At 40.3% G+C, this 17,011-nt stretch overlaps 1 protein-coding gene and 1 long non-coding RNA gene across 20 annotated transcripts in view; both read left to right on the top strand.

Moving 5' to 3' along the window:
- Positions 1-17,011, top strand: part of SLC6A6 (solute carrier family 6 member 6) — a 61,289-nt gene that overhangs the window by 7,888 nt on the left and 36,390 nt on the right. For 7 of the 19 annotated variants that reach the window (XR_014545300.1, XM_083602722.1, XM_083602713.1 and 4 more), the window contains exons 2-3: positions 2,228-2,263; positions 6,546-6,611. The exons of 5 other annotated variants lie outside the window; for them this stretch is intronic. Coding sequence is in view for 6 of the 14 variants with exons in the window: in XM_083602722.1 (XP_083458848.1) it covers positions 6,557-6,611 (55 nt within the window). In the remaining 8 variants the exon portion in view is untranslated. The remainder of the gene's footprint in view (positions 1-2,227; positions 2,264-6,545; positions 6,612-17,011) is intronic. 7 more of the 19 variants (XR_014545301.1, XR_014545302.1, XM_083602724.1 and 4 more) reach the window with 1 other exon arrangement.
- On the top strand, positions 6,622-16,243 carry LOC310757547. The gene is made up of 2 exons (XR_014545316.1): positions 6,622-13,955; positions 14,022-16,243. It is a non-coding gene; the product is annotated as an uncharacterized lncRNA (long non-coding RNA).

The raw sequence follows: 17,011 nt of genomic DNA, 5'->3' as shown, positions 1-17,011 counted from the left end.
AATGTCAAATATTTAAAAATGATTTCTTGAGGGGAATGAAATGTCTGAAAAACAGTGCCATCTATTCTCATTCAAGATGTGTCCTGTACTGTATCTCTGAATAAATTGGGGTTTGAATATTAATTATATTTTATCATTGACTTGTGACTTTCCTTTTAAGAGCAAGTTGGCTTGTTCAACCAGAGGAACTAATAATACTGTTTTTTTCCAATGCTGAATTGATTCTTTTAAATTATTATTTATATCATTATTATTTTTTAATTTTATTGTTATTACTAATGCAACTACTTTTAGTTTTAACAATATCATCACCACCCCACCACCATTATCATTTTATTTAATTATTGTTAATTCAGAAAGTTATTCCAGATGTTGCAGAGGTTCAAGTTCTAAGAGCTTGCTGTAGCTTAGACTTAAAAATATTTTCCACCTAAAGCAAGTTATAGAAAGATAAAAATAACACCAAGAGCTACAATGTTTCAAGGTCCACAGAATGAGAAGCCCAGCTCTGTGGCTTTGTGATATACCATTGTATTCAAATTGTTCTGAATTTTTTTCAGTTTTATACACACTGCCAAGTTTAATAGACCTGTTAAACTGTTGAAACTGAATGTAGAGTAACTGCACATTCCCACATATATCCCCTTGCCTAGCAGAAACAAAGTGTATTTTTAATGGACAAGTAGCTTCTAGCCCCCTGTATGAATTACTTTAGCTTTAGCCTGGCATGCACAGCAAATTTTATAGTAGTTAACTCCAGTTGCAGCTGGAGGAATTTGTTTTCTATATTAGGACTGCCTTTAGACTTAATGAAACCCAGGTTTATATCCAAACCTCAGCCTATATCCAAGCCATGCTTAAGTACACAATAGTTTGACTATAGCATTGAAACTACACTTCAGCCTGATGTTGTGTATACTCCAAACATTTAAAGCAAATTCTCCTCTACCCCCAAATAATCCTGGTAATCCTGGAGGTATTTGTTAAGGATGTCAAGAATTGTGCTCTGTGTAGGGTAAACTACAATTCCCAGGATTCTTTGGACAGATGTGCTTTAAATGTTTGGTGTGCACTTGCAGAAGTGACTCAATACACCACATCCTGCCTTGGTAAGTACAGAAGAGGTGTTTAGCTATTTTAATAGAATACACCTAGGCAGCTTATTTTCAGTTAGAGACTGTCAGGACACGAAATACACTTTGTTACTATCTCTACTTCTTCCCCATCTCTTGCCAAACTGCACAAATTCCTTAGCACAGATTATTTTAAATCTTGCTTATAGATAAGACTTCAGGCTGCTACCAGAATGTGGGCATTAGAAGAACAATGTAGTAGAGGCCTGTCAAAACTGCAGACTTTAGGACAAAACTGCAGACTTGGGGAGAAATTTGATGCCTTGGTACTCTTCAGTTTCTGATCTCATTCTCTCTGCCTTCCAGTCCACCCTCTCATACTTGAGCCAGCTCCCTGCCCTATGCCAGCAGAATCCGCTATAGGACCCAAAGAGGGTATTTGCTTTGCAGGATCTAACTAGGTAGTTGAGAACCGTTACAGAGTTCTACTGATCCCTGTACCTATTTGCAGACTAGATCTCTGGCAAGAAGAGATCCAGAAACACTTCTTGTGCCTCAAAGCCAGAAATAGAGTTCATTGGTAGAGCACATGCTTTGGAAGCAGAAGGTATGAGGCTCAGACCCGGCATCTCTAGATTAAAAAGGACTAGGTAGAAGGTTCTGAAAAATACTTCTTCCTGAGACTTTGAAGAGCCACTGCAAGTCAAGAGTGTATAATACTGGGCTAACTGGACAAACTTACCTGGTGTTGTTCCTAAGCTGTTTTCCAGCTTTTCATTGTAGGCCACAGAGGACCTTTCGGTGTTAGAAAAAGGCTGTAAACAATGGAGATCCTAGACAATGATGCACAAATCCCAGGGAAAGTGATAAGCCTTCCTGTCTTGCTGCAGGAACTTAATTTTTCTGGATCTTAAGTTTGACTTTTGAGACAGTTTGCCAGAATTTCATTTTTTAAAAGCTGGCACGTATGAAAGATTAAAGGAGGAACAGTTGCCTGGTAGTGCAGACTCTGTTGTTATCTGGAGTTCTTAAACACACATGTGGCATTCATATCTGGCAGGATTATGTCCATATTTTCCCCTCCATTAGCATCTTATTTTTTGTTTTGTTTTGTTTTTGTTTATTTTATTTTATTTTTTCTTTTTCTGAAACAGGAAGAGAAAATCCATTCTGGAGAGACTCTTCTTCATGTAAGTGTTATTAATGCTCGTTAATGAAAATAGCGAAATATTAGCAGTGCAGCTCAAATGTTCCAGAATTCCAAATGTTCACCATCTGCTCATAGGACAGTAAAACTGCTTGCAGAAAATAAGCTACTGTCATGTAGTGATAAATACTCAGCATTATTATTATTATTATTATTATTATTATTATTATTATTATAGGGTGGGCCTCTTCTAGCAGAGCCTCTTCTTACTCCTGTGTATAGTTAAGGTGATCTGTGATCAGAACATGTGCACAGATCATCCCATTCTGGATCAGTGTTTTGTTTTGCATATATTCTTACCAACTTTGTGAAGTGGGGTTCCTATTGTTTCAAATTTACAAACTAGTGGTTGAGAGAGCAAGCGATTTGGGCCAAACTAGAAATGCTGCTGTTAGTAGTAGTAGTTATTGTTGTTGTCGTCGTAGTATTAATAGGCAACAACCTCTGACTTGAATTTGCAGTTTGACAAAATTGCTGGGTTTCATGTGAACAAGTAGGTAACTGCTATTGCCCTCATTTTAGAAATAGAAGTTGATGAAGAGTAATTAGCACTGCAATCACAGGTACACTTACTAGAGAGTAAGTCCTTTCTCTCTCTTTGAACTACATGGGACTTACTTCAGAGTAAATATGCTTAGGATTGCACTGTAAGAGATTTCTCCAAGGCCATAGAGCAAATCAGTGTACGAGCTCAGTATAAAATTTCCTGCTGCCATTCCTGTGCTGAAATACACTTTGTTTTTCTTGGATTATATAACATAATCCAAGTTAGTATTTGCAAAGTTGGCGTGTGCATATGTGCGTGTGGCCTCAGATAGTATGTAGATATTGTAAGCTTTTTCTATGATTTCTTGGCATTACTTGTTGACAGCCATGAATATAAGTATATATAGACACTTACCAGTCCCCTTCCCCTTCAAAGAACAGCAACAGGATGCAGTCAGTCTGCTGATCTATGTATCACAGGGCAGTTTGAGGTCTGGCAAACTATTTATTTACATGAAACAGTGACTCACCCTGGATGAATGAGCAAGAGTCTTAACCACTAGGTTGCGCTAGAGAGCCAGTCCCAGCAGCTATCAATGTTGGGTTTTTTTAAGTTGCATTATGCAACTCCTTTTACTTAATGTTCCCTTCCTCTGCATGAGCATCATTCTCAGACCAAATGGAGCAGCAGGTTGCGGTAAAACAGTTATATATTCTGCTCATGGACTTGGCTTACTTGCAAATTCTGGCTGGTTACTCGCAAAGACGTTGTCTAAGCCCATAAGTTTGGGTACACCCACTGAGACTTTACACTCATGCACACATACCCTTCTTAATAGTAATAACCATGCCATATCTCAAACTGCTTATGAGTTTCCCTTCAGTTTCATCATTCATCGAGAGGGCTGCTGTTTGCGAAACACAGGACTAAAAAACCCCTTGGACACATTGAACTAGCTGCACAGTTCTTTTGAAAATTTGTCTCTGTGTTCAAAAACTTAATTAAACTTGTAAATTTAATAAAGGTAGGGATTCACTTAGGTTTAAGTTTTTTGTTTTTGTTTTGATGGAGCAGAATCTGCTTTGGAGAGGAAAATTATTGCATTCCTTTGTGGTATGGAGTCTGTTTTATATGACATTCTCTGTGCACACTGTCCCTAACTCAGTGGCAAACTCCGGAATGTTAGCCCTGGGTAAAGGTCTAATAAAACAATAGTGTTTTTTTAAAAAAAGTAAGTGCTGCCTTGTTTGCATAACAATGGGTTCATGTATCTAAAAGCTATGGTAACAAATGTTCTTATGGGGCTGAAGTACTAGTTGAGCTAGAATAAAAAGCAGCTTGTGCAGCACACTCTCCATAGGTAATCATTTCTGTGCTGAGTACCTCCATTTGTAGAGGCAAATTTGATTGCAAACATCTTTTCCCTTCAAGCCATGGCCTTGTTTTGCATGATAAACTAGCAGTGCATTCAGATTTAAGGGAACATTGCAAAATATTGCGATGAGGAAAATGGAAGAATTTCCTCCTTTCTGCCTTAATTCTCAACAGATGTGGGTATAGGTTTTGAAGATTTCCCTCCTTGCCTCTGCCTCTTGGGATGTATGAGATGCCTGCCAGCCACACCATAGGCTAGTCTTTGCCAACTTAGTACCCTCCAGGGGTGAGAGGAGTTGTAATTGAACATCTGACCATTGGTCATTCTTGCCGGAGCTGAGGGGATTTGGAGTGCCAACACCATCTGGAGGACACCAGGTTGGGGAAGGCTGCCAAAGACTAACCATACATCCCAGGCCATGGTTAGCCAAATTAGAAAAATGGATGTTAGAACCCCATTTTGTGCGTTTTTCCTACTACAGTACAGCGGCACACAGTCCATTTGCACATTTCATCCTCTGCAATACAACATGCAAGGGTCCCAACAGATGCCATATAATAAGATGTTTCTCCATGGGAGCAGTGTTTAAAGTGATTCACTCACTGTCATTATTGCCACCTCTTGATCCAGCATTTTCTGTGCCTGGTGAGCCTGATAGCAGTAATATTAATGGCAACTGAATGCAGGGACTTTGGTGAGTGGTTGGGGTAAAATGGTGCTGTCCAGAGAAAATTAAAGTTTACTGGTAGGAATGGGAGAACTGGGATCTACTAGCTTCTTGGAGGAAACTCCCAGCCTAGACAGGCAAACCCATGAAATGAGGAGCAAGCATAACATAGAATCTCATTCCCCTTGGCCTCATTGGATGTCATAATTGGCCAGCTCAGTAAGGTGCATGGCCTCTCTGGATGGTTAGCATGATAGAGAGACAGAGTTTCTAAACTATTAAACCATCACCGTTCCTATTTTCAAATGAGGGTTAGCTGCATGTGGATGTGCTTTGGGTGTGCTGGACAGCAGAACTAGTGAAGGGAAAGGGTCAGACTGGATGCCTATTCCCTGAGGTATTCAGGGAAATTGTGGGTCTTGTGTTTTTAAATGGCCTACTACACACATGCCTTCCCAGTAACCCTTAAAAACAGGCTGAAGACAGTGGTTTCACATGCTCATTGCCCTCCAGCTACCTTGAAATGTTAGCAAAATAGAGCAGCACCCACACATGAGTTCTCGGCCCCTGGAGTTGGGAGGTAGGCTAAAGGCCAGTCTGGTGTGTATTTTCTGTGCCCATCGCTGGATTGGGAAAAGGAATTGGCTTTGCAGAATACTCTGTTCTGATTAGTACATTCCTTGGGCTCAATTTGCTCTCTGCAAAGGCCATTTAACCTGCAAAATGTAATGCTTCCTCATTGTGTAAAGCTGGGGGCAGAGGAGACATTAGCTCCAAACTTTCCCCTCCTTCAAGTTCTTTAAAAAGCAAGGAGGAATGCCATGTTGTGCTTCAGAGGACAAGAGAAAGGAAAAACAGGTGTCCATTCTCCAAGCCCAGTTCCTCTACAGCCCTCTGCTTGAGCAGGGCATTTCCTCCTTTTTTCCCTTGCCCTTTTCCTTCTCTGTGAATGTCTTTCACACATGTAGAAAAGGAATGGGATATAACAACAACAAAAAAGGAGATAAATACACAGACTGCAAAAAGTGCCATGGGTCTTGATTTGTACACATATGTATCTCATATGTGTACAAACCTGGGTGTGCATATAATATATAACAGTGTGCCCCTTTATTACCTACTTAGACATGTATCAGTAAAGTGAAACTGGAAGTCTTGATGCTTCCTTTTCTGCATATCCAGATAACATCTTTGTATACGTTTATTTTTGCTCATAATCTCTATAGTGTTTGTGGCTTAGTGCTTTGGCTTTTTGGACTGCTGCAGCATGAATTTTTAAATGGGAGTTAAATGCTCTCATGAGAGTTAAAACAAGCACATTGTCAAATACTAGATTTGTTAAAATGTACAGTAATTTTGGAACAGTATCCTTTTCTTAGTTAAAATACTTTTTCCTTTTTTAAACTTGACATTTAACAGAATTAAATCCTCTGCAGCAGTGTTAATTTTGAGGGAGTAGTGTATAGCCCTTAAGTATAAATACTTCTTAAGGCAGTTGTGCTCAAGTATTTCAGAGATGGTGGAATGATCTGAGACTTTTCAGACAGAAATGCATTCTCAGAGATGGTCTTTGTCAGGATTTAGGATTGTTTTTTGAAGCAGGTCATTTCTTAGTATGGAAAGTGGATTGCTCATAGTTATCGCCAGTCTCATTTGTAACTATAATGCTAAGAAGGAACCATCTTACTGTAATCATTTTGCGTCAAATACTACCATCATTCATTACTTTCTATCAGTGCCTCACCCTATGGAGGAACCAGCACTGCCCATCCGCATTGAGGAGGGGACAGAAGTTCCAACGGGTGAGTGCAGCTAAGGTGGGATGCTTGTGAAATGGGGCGGGGGAGGCATGTTTGTACATGGAGCTTGATGCCTCGTTTGTGTTTATCCATATGTCACTGAGAGTTCTAGGAATGTTATCTGCAAACATTTACAACATTTTTTGTCCCCCTCCCAAATGTGCTATGTTGGCAGTGCCAGCCCTCAGATGATCTACAGAAAAGTTGCACCATTTCCAGTCACCCACTATGCTTCTGCCACATCCCATCATTACATCCGGACTTTGCAGCTCTCATAATTTTATTGCCAGTCTAAGGGGTGTGGACATTTCTAACTATTCAGCTTGCAAAGAATGAGATACACTCCAGAGTATGTGGCCTCATTGATAGGAATGTCTAAGTTGCCCTGGATTGCTCACAATATTTTACAAATATTGCGGTAGATGACATAGTTTTCTTCCTTTAATTTTGAATAATTGCTCTTCTGTCTTTTCTGAGAAATTGTCTGTCATAATGAACATATGTAGGGGAACATAGGAAGATAATAAAACCGACAAATGCTTAAAGCACAAAATGTTACTTACCTGTTACAGAAGGCACACATATAATTCCTCTACTTGAGGGGAGAGTAATTCACCCAGAATAATTTACTGTTACAGCATTTCAGATTAGATTTATTGGGCAACATACATAATGGAAATTTGCTCGTGCAACAGGACTAACACTTTCTTTTCTCTTTTCCACCCTGCAGCCCCCCCCCCGCCCCCAAAATCTGCTCCAGAAGATTCCCCCAACACACCAGAGCAGATACTGGGGCCATTTGTAGTGGGAGGCTGCAGGGGAGAGGAAAGAGGAAGGGAAAGCTTTGTTGTGCAAGCTGACACTCACTGCACTGAATCTCACCCGTTTGTTTAAAATCTGGGTTCACCTCATTGGGGTCAGATAAGGATACTATCAAAATGAGGAATGCTTTATTCTGAATTTCGATTGAAAGCACCTTTGACTTCCTTAAAAGGCAGCACAAAATCCATGTTTATTAAAAACTGCTGTCACCCCCCAATCGCTCATGCTTTATCTTATTTCCCTGTTCTGCAAGCAAACTGGAAAAATATGCATTTAATTTTATTTTTTAAAGTCTCATTTTCTGTTGTTTTGCTTTTGTAAAGATGTTGCCATAGCAAACTTCATTCACATCTCCATAGCATTATTATTATTAGTAGTAGTATGAAATTGCAAACATTTTCCACTTGGTCATAGTTTCATTTTTCTGCCACAAGGTAAAAGAATAAAAATTCAAGATGCAAATTACATATTAAAGGTTGAGTGACCATAACCATGGATATCCATTAATTTTGTTCAGACTGGTTGCTTTGTACCCTCTTCAAATTAATATTGTGGTTCTGCATGCTTCTGAAGTGCAAAAAGTGTGTGTGAGATTAACACAAACTAAATATAAATAATGGTATCAAAAGCATTGTCTGAAATCAGTGGCAACTAATAGAAGAGATAAATAATTTCTTTTTGTCTTTCTTGCTTTCTTTCTTTCACAGTAATTTTCAGTATAGGTTTTTACCACTTCTTGGTAAGAATGTTCAGGGCAAGTAGGCTCCATGTACCATGACAGAGCCGGACAGTTCTTTTTCTTGATTCAGGAACTGATTCCACATTCACTCAAGTGAAACTCCTAACTGAAGTAAAAATTAAAATCAGTGGCTTTGTTGCTGTTGTTGTCTATAGGTGAAAGTGTAGGTTAAGTTCTCTGTTTGCAAATTCTGCCTTGCAAAGCATGATATATAGAAGTGGGCTGCATGTTTCGGTTTCTTAGAGAAATGAAATGCTTATTTTAATCCTGATCTGATTAGCCAACAGAAGGATTTGCAAAAAGCAACAGCGTAGCATTTTGTTGCATCTGATTGCCGAAGTTTTTGTTGGTAATAAATATTGTGCTGAAAATAATTTTCTGATTTAAAAATGGATCTTCTATCACACATTCTTCAGGAAAACTGTTAAGAATTACACAGAATGGCTAGTGACTTATATGACCCCAAGGTTATATGCAGAAGATTTGAAATTTGGAAATAACTGGTAGACCCATAAGTATAGTAAAATATATTCCTATTACAGAATCATTTTAACTATAAGAATAAATGTTTCCTAATCTTAAATGCTTATAGACATAAAGGGCACCCTGTGCATGTAGGCCCCATTGACTTCTAATTGGGACTTGCTCCTAGGTACATATGCATAGGATTTCAGATAAACAACACATACACAGGTCCTAGGCTCCTCTACAACCAGCTTCCTTACTAATCCAGTGTTTCCATTCAGCTATCCATCCTTCCTACTCCCTTTTCCCAGGCTTGTGGAGAGTTTATAGTATTGCTATCCCTTGGTCCCAAAGGATTTCCCTGGCTTCTTCCCATATAAAAAGGATTGAGAGATGCCAGTTGGCACACTTTCTGACTAGGGAGGGGAAGTTGTAGTGGAGTGTGTGCCTCAGGAAGTAGCGGCAGGTGCTCAGTTGGGGCAGTGGTCATATGTAACAGATGACTACTCCCTCACCACTTTGAGCATATCTGTGCCACAGTCATAAATTGTTGTTGGGCACCATGGCTTTAGCCAAGTGTTATCTTATTGATGCTGACCGTTGGTGATCCCAGAAGTGCTTTTTCTAGGATTTATTTGGATACGGTTTAAGGTCATGCCAGAACCATTTCTAGTGTGCAATGCAGACATTGGCCTGGTGCACATGAAATGCTAAGCCAAAACTTGGTTTAGTGAGACCATGCAACTGTGTGGGCTGCTGGAGAAGAGCTCACAGCCACTTTTCTCCTCCAAATTCTTCCTGCCATGCTGAGCAAAGCCAAGGTTTGAGTTAGTGTACCATCCAAACTGGGACTTGTGGTTAGGTTCCACTTACCCACAAGTTGTAATCAAGGCTTGTATTTTGTTATAGCTCTTGGTTAGTGAGGATAGGAGCTTAACCACGAGTCCTGGTTTTGATGGCATGATAAATTAAGCCTGCTTGGCATGGTGCAAAAGAACTAGGAAGGAGCAAAGCAGCTGCAAACCCTTCTCCAGGAATGAGTACTCCTTTGGTCTGGGTAAGTCAAGATTTGGTTTAACTTGTCATGTGCAACCAGCCAGTCTCTCAGCCACATTCTCACATACCCATTAAGTAGCTACTTAAGTAGTCTCTGGAGTAATTAAATTAGTCATGATGCTGTTGCCGCATAAGAAAGGAGGGGGGTTGATGAGACTGGAAATAAGAGGAGAAAGTGTCTTGAAGCAGTAGCAGGGGCTCACTTAGCATGTCAAAGGGCACCGTATGAATGCTACTTGTCTAAAATCAGGGCAGGAGTAGCCATTTTAATGTACCATCTTGCTAAAGGTGCAGTGGAAAATCCAGTGAGTGGGTGAGCTATGGAGAGTGAGAAATCAACGTTGACTCTAGGCAGTGAGTCAGTCTGTTCTGTACCCACATAAGTGCATAAACAGTAGACTTCTGTCTTCTTTGCTGCTGTTTCACTATCAGCGTGCATGTGTGTGGCTAGGAGAGTAAGGAAACAACAGATGATGAGAGGGTTTTTTTTTAGGGTTGTGTGTGTGTTTCTGCTGTTTTGCCACTCAGAAAAGAACAAGTAGTTCAGTGTGAGTTTCCTCACTAGCAGGTTTATGTAGCTTAGAGCATTTTCTCTGTAGAAACATCCTGATCCCTTTCTGTTTCACCTTTTGTTCCCAGCATTCTGGTGACTGACCATAGAACTTCATTTCCTCTTTCAAATATGATAAAATCTAGTTTCTATTCAGTTTCTTTTTTCTTTTCCCCTAAATGGAAGCCCAACTCTAAATGAAGCAGATTGTAGCAGACTTCATAAAGAAAGATGTTATCAGACACCTTCAAGATATATCCATTAGCTGTTATTGGTTCTTTTTATCATCCCAGTAGCTCTGATCTGTACTTCCATTTGTCTGTACACACAAACCATGACATTTGCCTTGGTGACTGAGTGGTAACTAAAGTCAAGTATCCTAGTTGTCATGAATGTGTGAAGCGGCTAGTCCTCAAAGCTTCGCTTCCTGACTGGTAGCAGCCATCCATAATCTCAGATGGCTTTTCGTCCTTAGTCATGCCACTTGAGATATTTAACACACACACCTAGAAATCCCAGGGGCAGAATCCATAATCATTTTTATGTGCTTTACCACTGGTGTACCTTCATCAGCATAATTGGATGCCTTCATCTGCCCCAGCTGCAACAGAATATGCTTCTCCCCTATTGGCCTCTACAGCCACAGCAGGTGCCGTATCTTTCTAATGCTTTGACTTCATCCCTGAAGACTCACTCCTTCATTATTTCCCGATGGATGCCAACCAACCACTGAGCTGTGGCCCTGTTTCCAGTTTTAGAGCAGATTACATTGTTAGTGATGCAATGAAATCTCTAATAATACACTAGATTTGCTGTGTAACTACTGTGTAACCTGGGATGGTTGCTCTTAATAGGGGCCAACATGAAGATGTTAACAGTGCCTGCCCACATTGTTTCGGCACCTCTTCCCATTGTGCCACACAAAATACATTTCCGTCTGTGATTGTCAGGGCAATGGAATGATTCTGACGTTGCATGCTGTGACATCATTGTCAGGCAAAGTCTGCTCTGGTTGTGGATGGGAAAGTGGCCTGAAGAACAAATCACTGATGCAGATAGTTGATGGCGGCACATAACGAGCTGAAATGAAATAGAAACAGAAGGCATTCATATTTACTCCAGACAATATTAAATGTGTGTGGATAGCATTTGTGAAAGCCTGCCTTCTGTGTATCCCAGAATTTTAAATAAGAGGCACTTGTCATTTGAATTGCACCTAATACTGTAAGTTTTTCAGGTGCAGTTAGTCGCCTCTGAAATTTTGTCCAGCACCAAACAGTAACATTTTGCACTCTTGCATCTGGAGGGATGATGTAATGATCAAAGCAGCAGTTTATCAAGAGAAAGCAGCAGGAAGCTTGTGCTCCTTTCTGGATTATTGTCAATCATTAGCCTTTTAGCTAGCTCACCCCCAGGGGTGTTAATTGAGATCAGAAGTTGGTTTGTTATGAACAAAAACAACCTTTAACCAGGCCACTTCTCCTTACTGAATTAACAATACTTGCAGCAGGATATAACAGCTTTCAGTCCTTCATCTGTATTCTGTTGATGCCTGCCACCATTTCTTTCCTGCTCTGTTACTTTATGGAAGCAGTCCTGATGCCTAAAGAGTGTGGTGTTGTTTTGACTCTGGAGAGCAATGAAAGGGAAGCCTAGATGTCCTGTTTCTGGGACAGTGTCTGATAGGGAGTGTATTCCAAGCACGCCTACTTCAAAGATCCATTCCTTTCATGGTATGGAAAACATGTCTTCAAACAGATTTATGTGGTGAATTTTGTCTCCACTTAATATACCCACAGTTTCTCAGGAACAATTCTTGGGATCTCATGATGGTTTAAAAATGTGTACTGCACCTGTGAAGAGCCCAGTTTTTATGTGACATTGGGTTTGTTTGGGTGATCATGACTTGGCCAAGATATGAACAAGCTTTTTGCCTGCTTAGGTAGCCCCATAACACCTCCTTTTATGCAAGCTGCAGGTCTCCAATTAGCCCATAGTTTCCCATATTAACTGGGAAACTATGGTTATCAGCCTTGGAACAAGCCAGGATCTTAAACCATGGTTATTAAACTGAGACACAATGTGTCTTTAGGGAATCCCAGGTAATACTACATGCAGACAATAATGACAAGATGAATTGACCCATAGCATGGTAGGGTCAATCTGGAGGTGACAGATGGGCAGCTTTGATACTAAGGAGCCTCAGTTTAACACTGCAAGCTTTGCACTTTTTGGCTAAATTGCAGCCTAAACATGTTTGGCAAGATAGGATGACTCTGTGCTATCTGCTACAGCATGGGTAGGCAAACTAAGGCCCAGGGGCTGGATCCGGCCTAATTGCCTTCTAAATCTGGCCCGCAGACAGTCCGGGAATCAGCGAGTTTTTACATGAGTAGAATGTGTCCTTTTATTTAAGATGCATTTCTGGGTTATGTGTGGGGCATAGGAATTCAGTCTCCCCCCCCCCAATATAGTCCAGACCCCCACAAGGTCTGAGGGACAGTGGACCGGCCCCCTACTGAAAAAGTTTGCTGACCCCTGTGCTACAGGAAAGTGCTACTTTAGGCAAGATAGGATGACTCTGTGGTATCTGCTACAGGAAAGTGCTACTTGCTCGTTTTTGCCTCTTACTCATTTATGAGCACTGTTCTGTTCCAGCATTATTAGCCAGTCAGATTTTGGTGTCTGATCTTACAGTATAAGCCTTCATGGAACATCAAGCTGAAATGATGAGAACCTAGCTAAATAAAAAGAGTTGTATCTTGTGCTTGTACTGGCTTAACTAAACCATCACACCTCTGTGAGATGATCACACTGATGTCATTACTTCTCCTGCTTATATGTACAAAAGCATAGTGTGTTAATTATACAGATAAAAAGGGCAAGGGGTCTTACCCATGCCTAGATAATTTCAAATACTGGTGCAGTGTGCATTGCCATTTTGCTCATTAAGATGTAAGTTCTTTACATTTCCTCACAATTGAAGATTTTTAATCCTTTCCACTGCTTCTACACATACAAAGACATGAGACATTGTGATATAAGCAACTTTCACTCTAGGAGTTTGCAGTTCATAGTACGCTTTGCTTGTACTTTGAAACATCCTCAGTTCATTGCAGAGCAGCACATAATAAAAAATAAAACAGATAAGCAGAAGGCAGTATAAATGGCATGTGGCAATCTGCTTGGAAGGTGCCTTAAGATAAACGAGATAAGTAAAACTGAAGCATGTTCTTTCAAAATAGCAAAGCTCAGACGTTTTTGCTGTTCATTATACAGTGGAAAGGAGTGAGTCCTCTGGTAATGTGTGTGCTTAGTAGTTAATGTTTTGTTTAAAATCTCTGGCTCCCAAAATTACTAGGAGGCAAAAGAAATTGCTGGCAGACCTAGAGACCACCCATCCTGGTTCTAGTGTGTGTTTTGATCACTGAGGTTTTGGATTACCAAATGATGTGAATGTGCCTTGGGGTCATGCGTGCCTCTCTCCCTGGTGCAGCTGCAAGGAAGCTTGAGCTTCCATTTTCAACTATCCTCAGTTCCATTTTTTAGTTGGCCACATTTCAGCGTTATGCCTGAAAGTAGATAAGCCGGCTAGGCTTAGCTATGCTTTAACGAGACAAACCAACCAAACCATGGTTTATGAAGCTGTGTTGTTTCACTCAACCAAATACCAATTCCAGTCTTGGTAGGAGTGGATGCCATTGCTTATGAAGCTGTGTTGTTTCACTCAAGCAAATACCAAATCCAGTCTTGGTAGGAGTGGATGCCATTGCTTATGTAGCCAAAATGGTTCAATCCACTTACAAAAGGAAATAATCAGCAGGCTTGGGGGAACCTCATGGTTTGCAGAAATACAGTGGTACCTCAGGTTACATACGCTTCGGGTTACATACGCTTCAGGTTACAGACTCCGCTAACCGAGAAATAGTACCTCGGGTTAAGAACTTTGCTTCAGGATGAGAACAGGAATCGTGTGACGGTGGCGTGGCAGCAGTGGGAGGCCCTATTAGCTAAAGTGGTGTCTCGGGTTAAGAACAGTTTCAGGTTAAGAACGGACCTCCGGAACGAATTAAGTACGTAACCAGAGGTACCACTGTACACAGATTTGATTCTTTAGGGGGAAATAATCTAAGGAGTGGGGAGCCCCACACAGGGTGGGAACCCCAGTCTGATGAGGATTGAGCATGCTCATTGGCTGTGGAAAGCTGACTGACGGAAGGATAAATTGAAAATGGGGGTGAGAATCCTGAAGAAGGAGCACTCCATGCTTCATTTTTTGAAGGTCCCACTTATAGTTGAGATTAAGTTTTGGGTTTGGCTGTGATGAATGCTAAACTGCAGTTAATTGAAAACAGGAGTGAAAGTTTCTGATCTCATGGCTGTGCCAGAGGCTGGAGGTGGAAAGGTGGGAAGAAGAGCATGAGCCTGTGGGTGCAGTGCAAACCAGAACTGACAGAGGTAATGTCAGCAGATTTTCCCAGAGCATTTAATGCTCATGACTGATAGTTTAGTGGGACACTGCTAGTTATTGAATGGTTTGCTTAGAGCCTGGAAGCAGAGATGACGTCTTATTACTAAGAATAAGTATGTGTTTGGGGAGCCAAAGAGAAACAAAGCCATATCTTACTGATTATGTAATAATCCCCCTTTGTAATGTCATTGAAAGTTCTGGACAATTGCTCTGAATTTGATGAACAGACTTGGATACTCACCAGTAAAACAACAACAGGATTTGGCCTGGATATTCCCCCCTCCCTCCACCCAGTTTTTGTTTTGGAAGGAACTTGCCTTTGGCTGCACTCAGACTTGCTTCTATAAATGGTGGCTTTGGCTCTCTTCATTGTTCAGCCATCTTAAGTGTTTTTGGCCAAGCCCTTGTTTTCTGAAAGGAAAGCAGACATGTGTCTCCTAGAAGCTGGCATGTTCTTTAGAAGTAGAATTGCCCATTTTATTCTCCATGAATTTGAGTTATATTTAAACATAGAGTTTCTGTCTTTGAATTACTTTGTTTCCTATTAGCTGATATTGAAATAATAGCTCTGGTTTCCAGCATGCAAAATGCCTTCCAGCTTCATATCAGCTTGTTGATTATTATCTCTTAAAAGGCATTGTAGTTTAATGCAGTGGAATAAAATCACAGGAAATTAAAAACAAATCCTATTAATGTTCAGGACAATGCCTTTCATTAAACACACACAGTTTTCTTGGAATTTTCCTCAACTGTGCAGTGCCTTGAACCACCTCCTTTTCATCTTCTCTTGGCATTTCCTGTAATTGGCAATAGTCAGGAGACCATGGGTGGGCCATAGGGTTAAGTCTGAGATATGAGCACAATAAAGGGTAGCATTTTAAGAAGTTTGTTTATGTCATAAGATAGAATTGTGGTGCTGCTCAGTGTGATTGTTATGGGGGTGATCTGCAAAACAGTTTATGAAAAAAACGGGCCCTCAGATCTTGTCAGTTCAAAGCAGGAATCCGTTTGAAGACTCCTTAGACACTTTAGTTTAGTTACACCAAGAAGTCACACAACTAGCATGAGTTAATTGCAAGCATTGCTCTATTTGTGTTGTGATGCCCGAAAGCACTTGATGCTTGTTGAAGTGAACTTATTCTGGCCAATCTCACCATATTTTTTCAGTCCAAACAAATGTTCCCTGTTAATTCAAGAAGTAAGAACATCCAGTCAACCTGAAAAAGCCCACTTTTAAAATCAAGGACCTGCTAATTTAACCCAGATTCTTACATTGATCCCCCCCCCCGCAAATAGATTTTATTAAAGCTTAGGTTCTGGCATTAATTTTTGATGTGACAAAGTCATTGCAAGGTTTTTAAATTTCTTACCTAGGCAGGGCCTCCACAAACTTAAGTGTGGTCCTCCCAACTAAACCTTCCTCTCCCTTAAAGTCCACTGTATGTTCCAAAAGACTGAAATAGGGGAGGGTTGCCATATTTCAAAAAGTAAAAACCAGCACACCCCAAAATTGTTGACTTTAAAAAAACAAACTCCCCATTTTTTCCCCAATTTTTTTTTTTTACAGAAACACAAAAAACCACGCAATTTTGTAATTGCCTTTGAAATCCTGGTAATGTCCAGGAAAATCCAGACGTATTGCAGCCCTAGAAAAGGGTGGCGGATGATAGATCTTGAATACATTTTGGGCTTTGGAGTAGGCAGAGGTATGCAAGATGTTCAGCAGGCAAGATTAAGGTGGACATTCACATACCGGCCCAAAAGAGAAAATTCCTCACTATAAAAGAGGGCACTGATTCACCAATGCTAATTTATATGGGTAGATGGAAATTTCAGAATAGTGACAGAGCTCAACCTAAGGAGGAAGGGGATGTCTCATGCCACACACTAAACTCTAATTCAGATGAAAGCTATTGTAGGACATATGTTTCTTCTACTTGTTGTCTCAGTTATACAAAGCCATGACCTATTAATTTCTATAATATCTCTACTTTAAAGTTGTTCAAAAATTCAAATGTATTGAATAAAGTGAAACTAATCTTTGAAGAGGACCATTGCAAATGAGAGGTTCCAATTTGCTGTTCTCCATATCTACTAGTGTAGATATAATTATTACATACTTAATTACTGGTTAAGATTCAGTGTCTAATATGTCAGCCTGCCGGCTCTTATTCTGTAACATCATAGTTCCCGTACTAAACCAACCCTTTGAAACAAATTGGCTAGACGTGTTAATTGACAATCTGTTACCTGGCATTCAGTGTTGCATATGGTCTGTTTAGGCACACTTGAAAAGATTA

This window comes from Podarcis filfolensis, assembly GCF_964270895.1.
Source record: "Podarcis filfolensis genome assembly, chromosome: 2".
Lineage (NCBI taxonomy): Eukaryota > Metazoa > Chordata > Lepidosauria > Squamata > Lacertidae > Podarcis > Podarcis filfolensis.
Note: the sequence above shows the minus strand (reverse complement) of the source record. Positions and strands in the feature narration are given on the sequence as shown.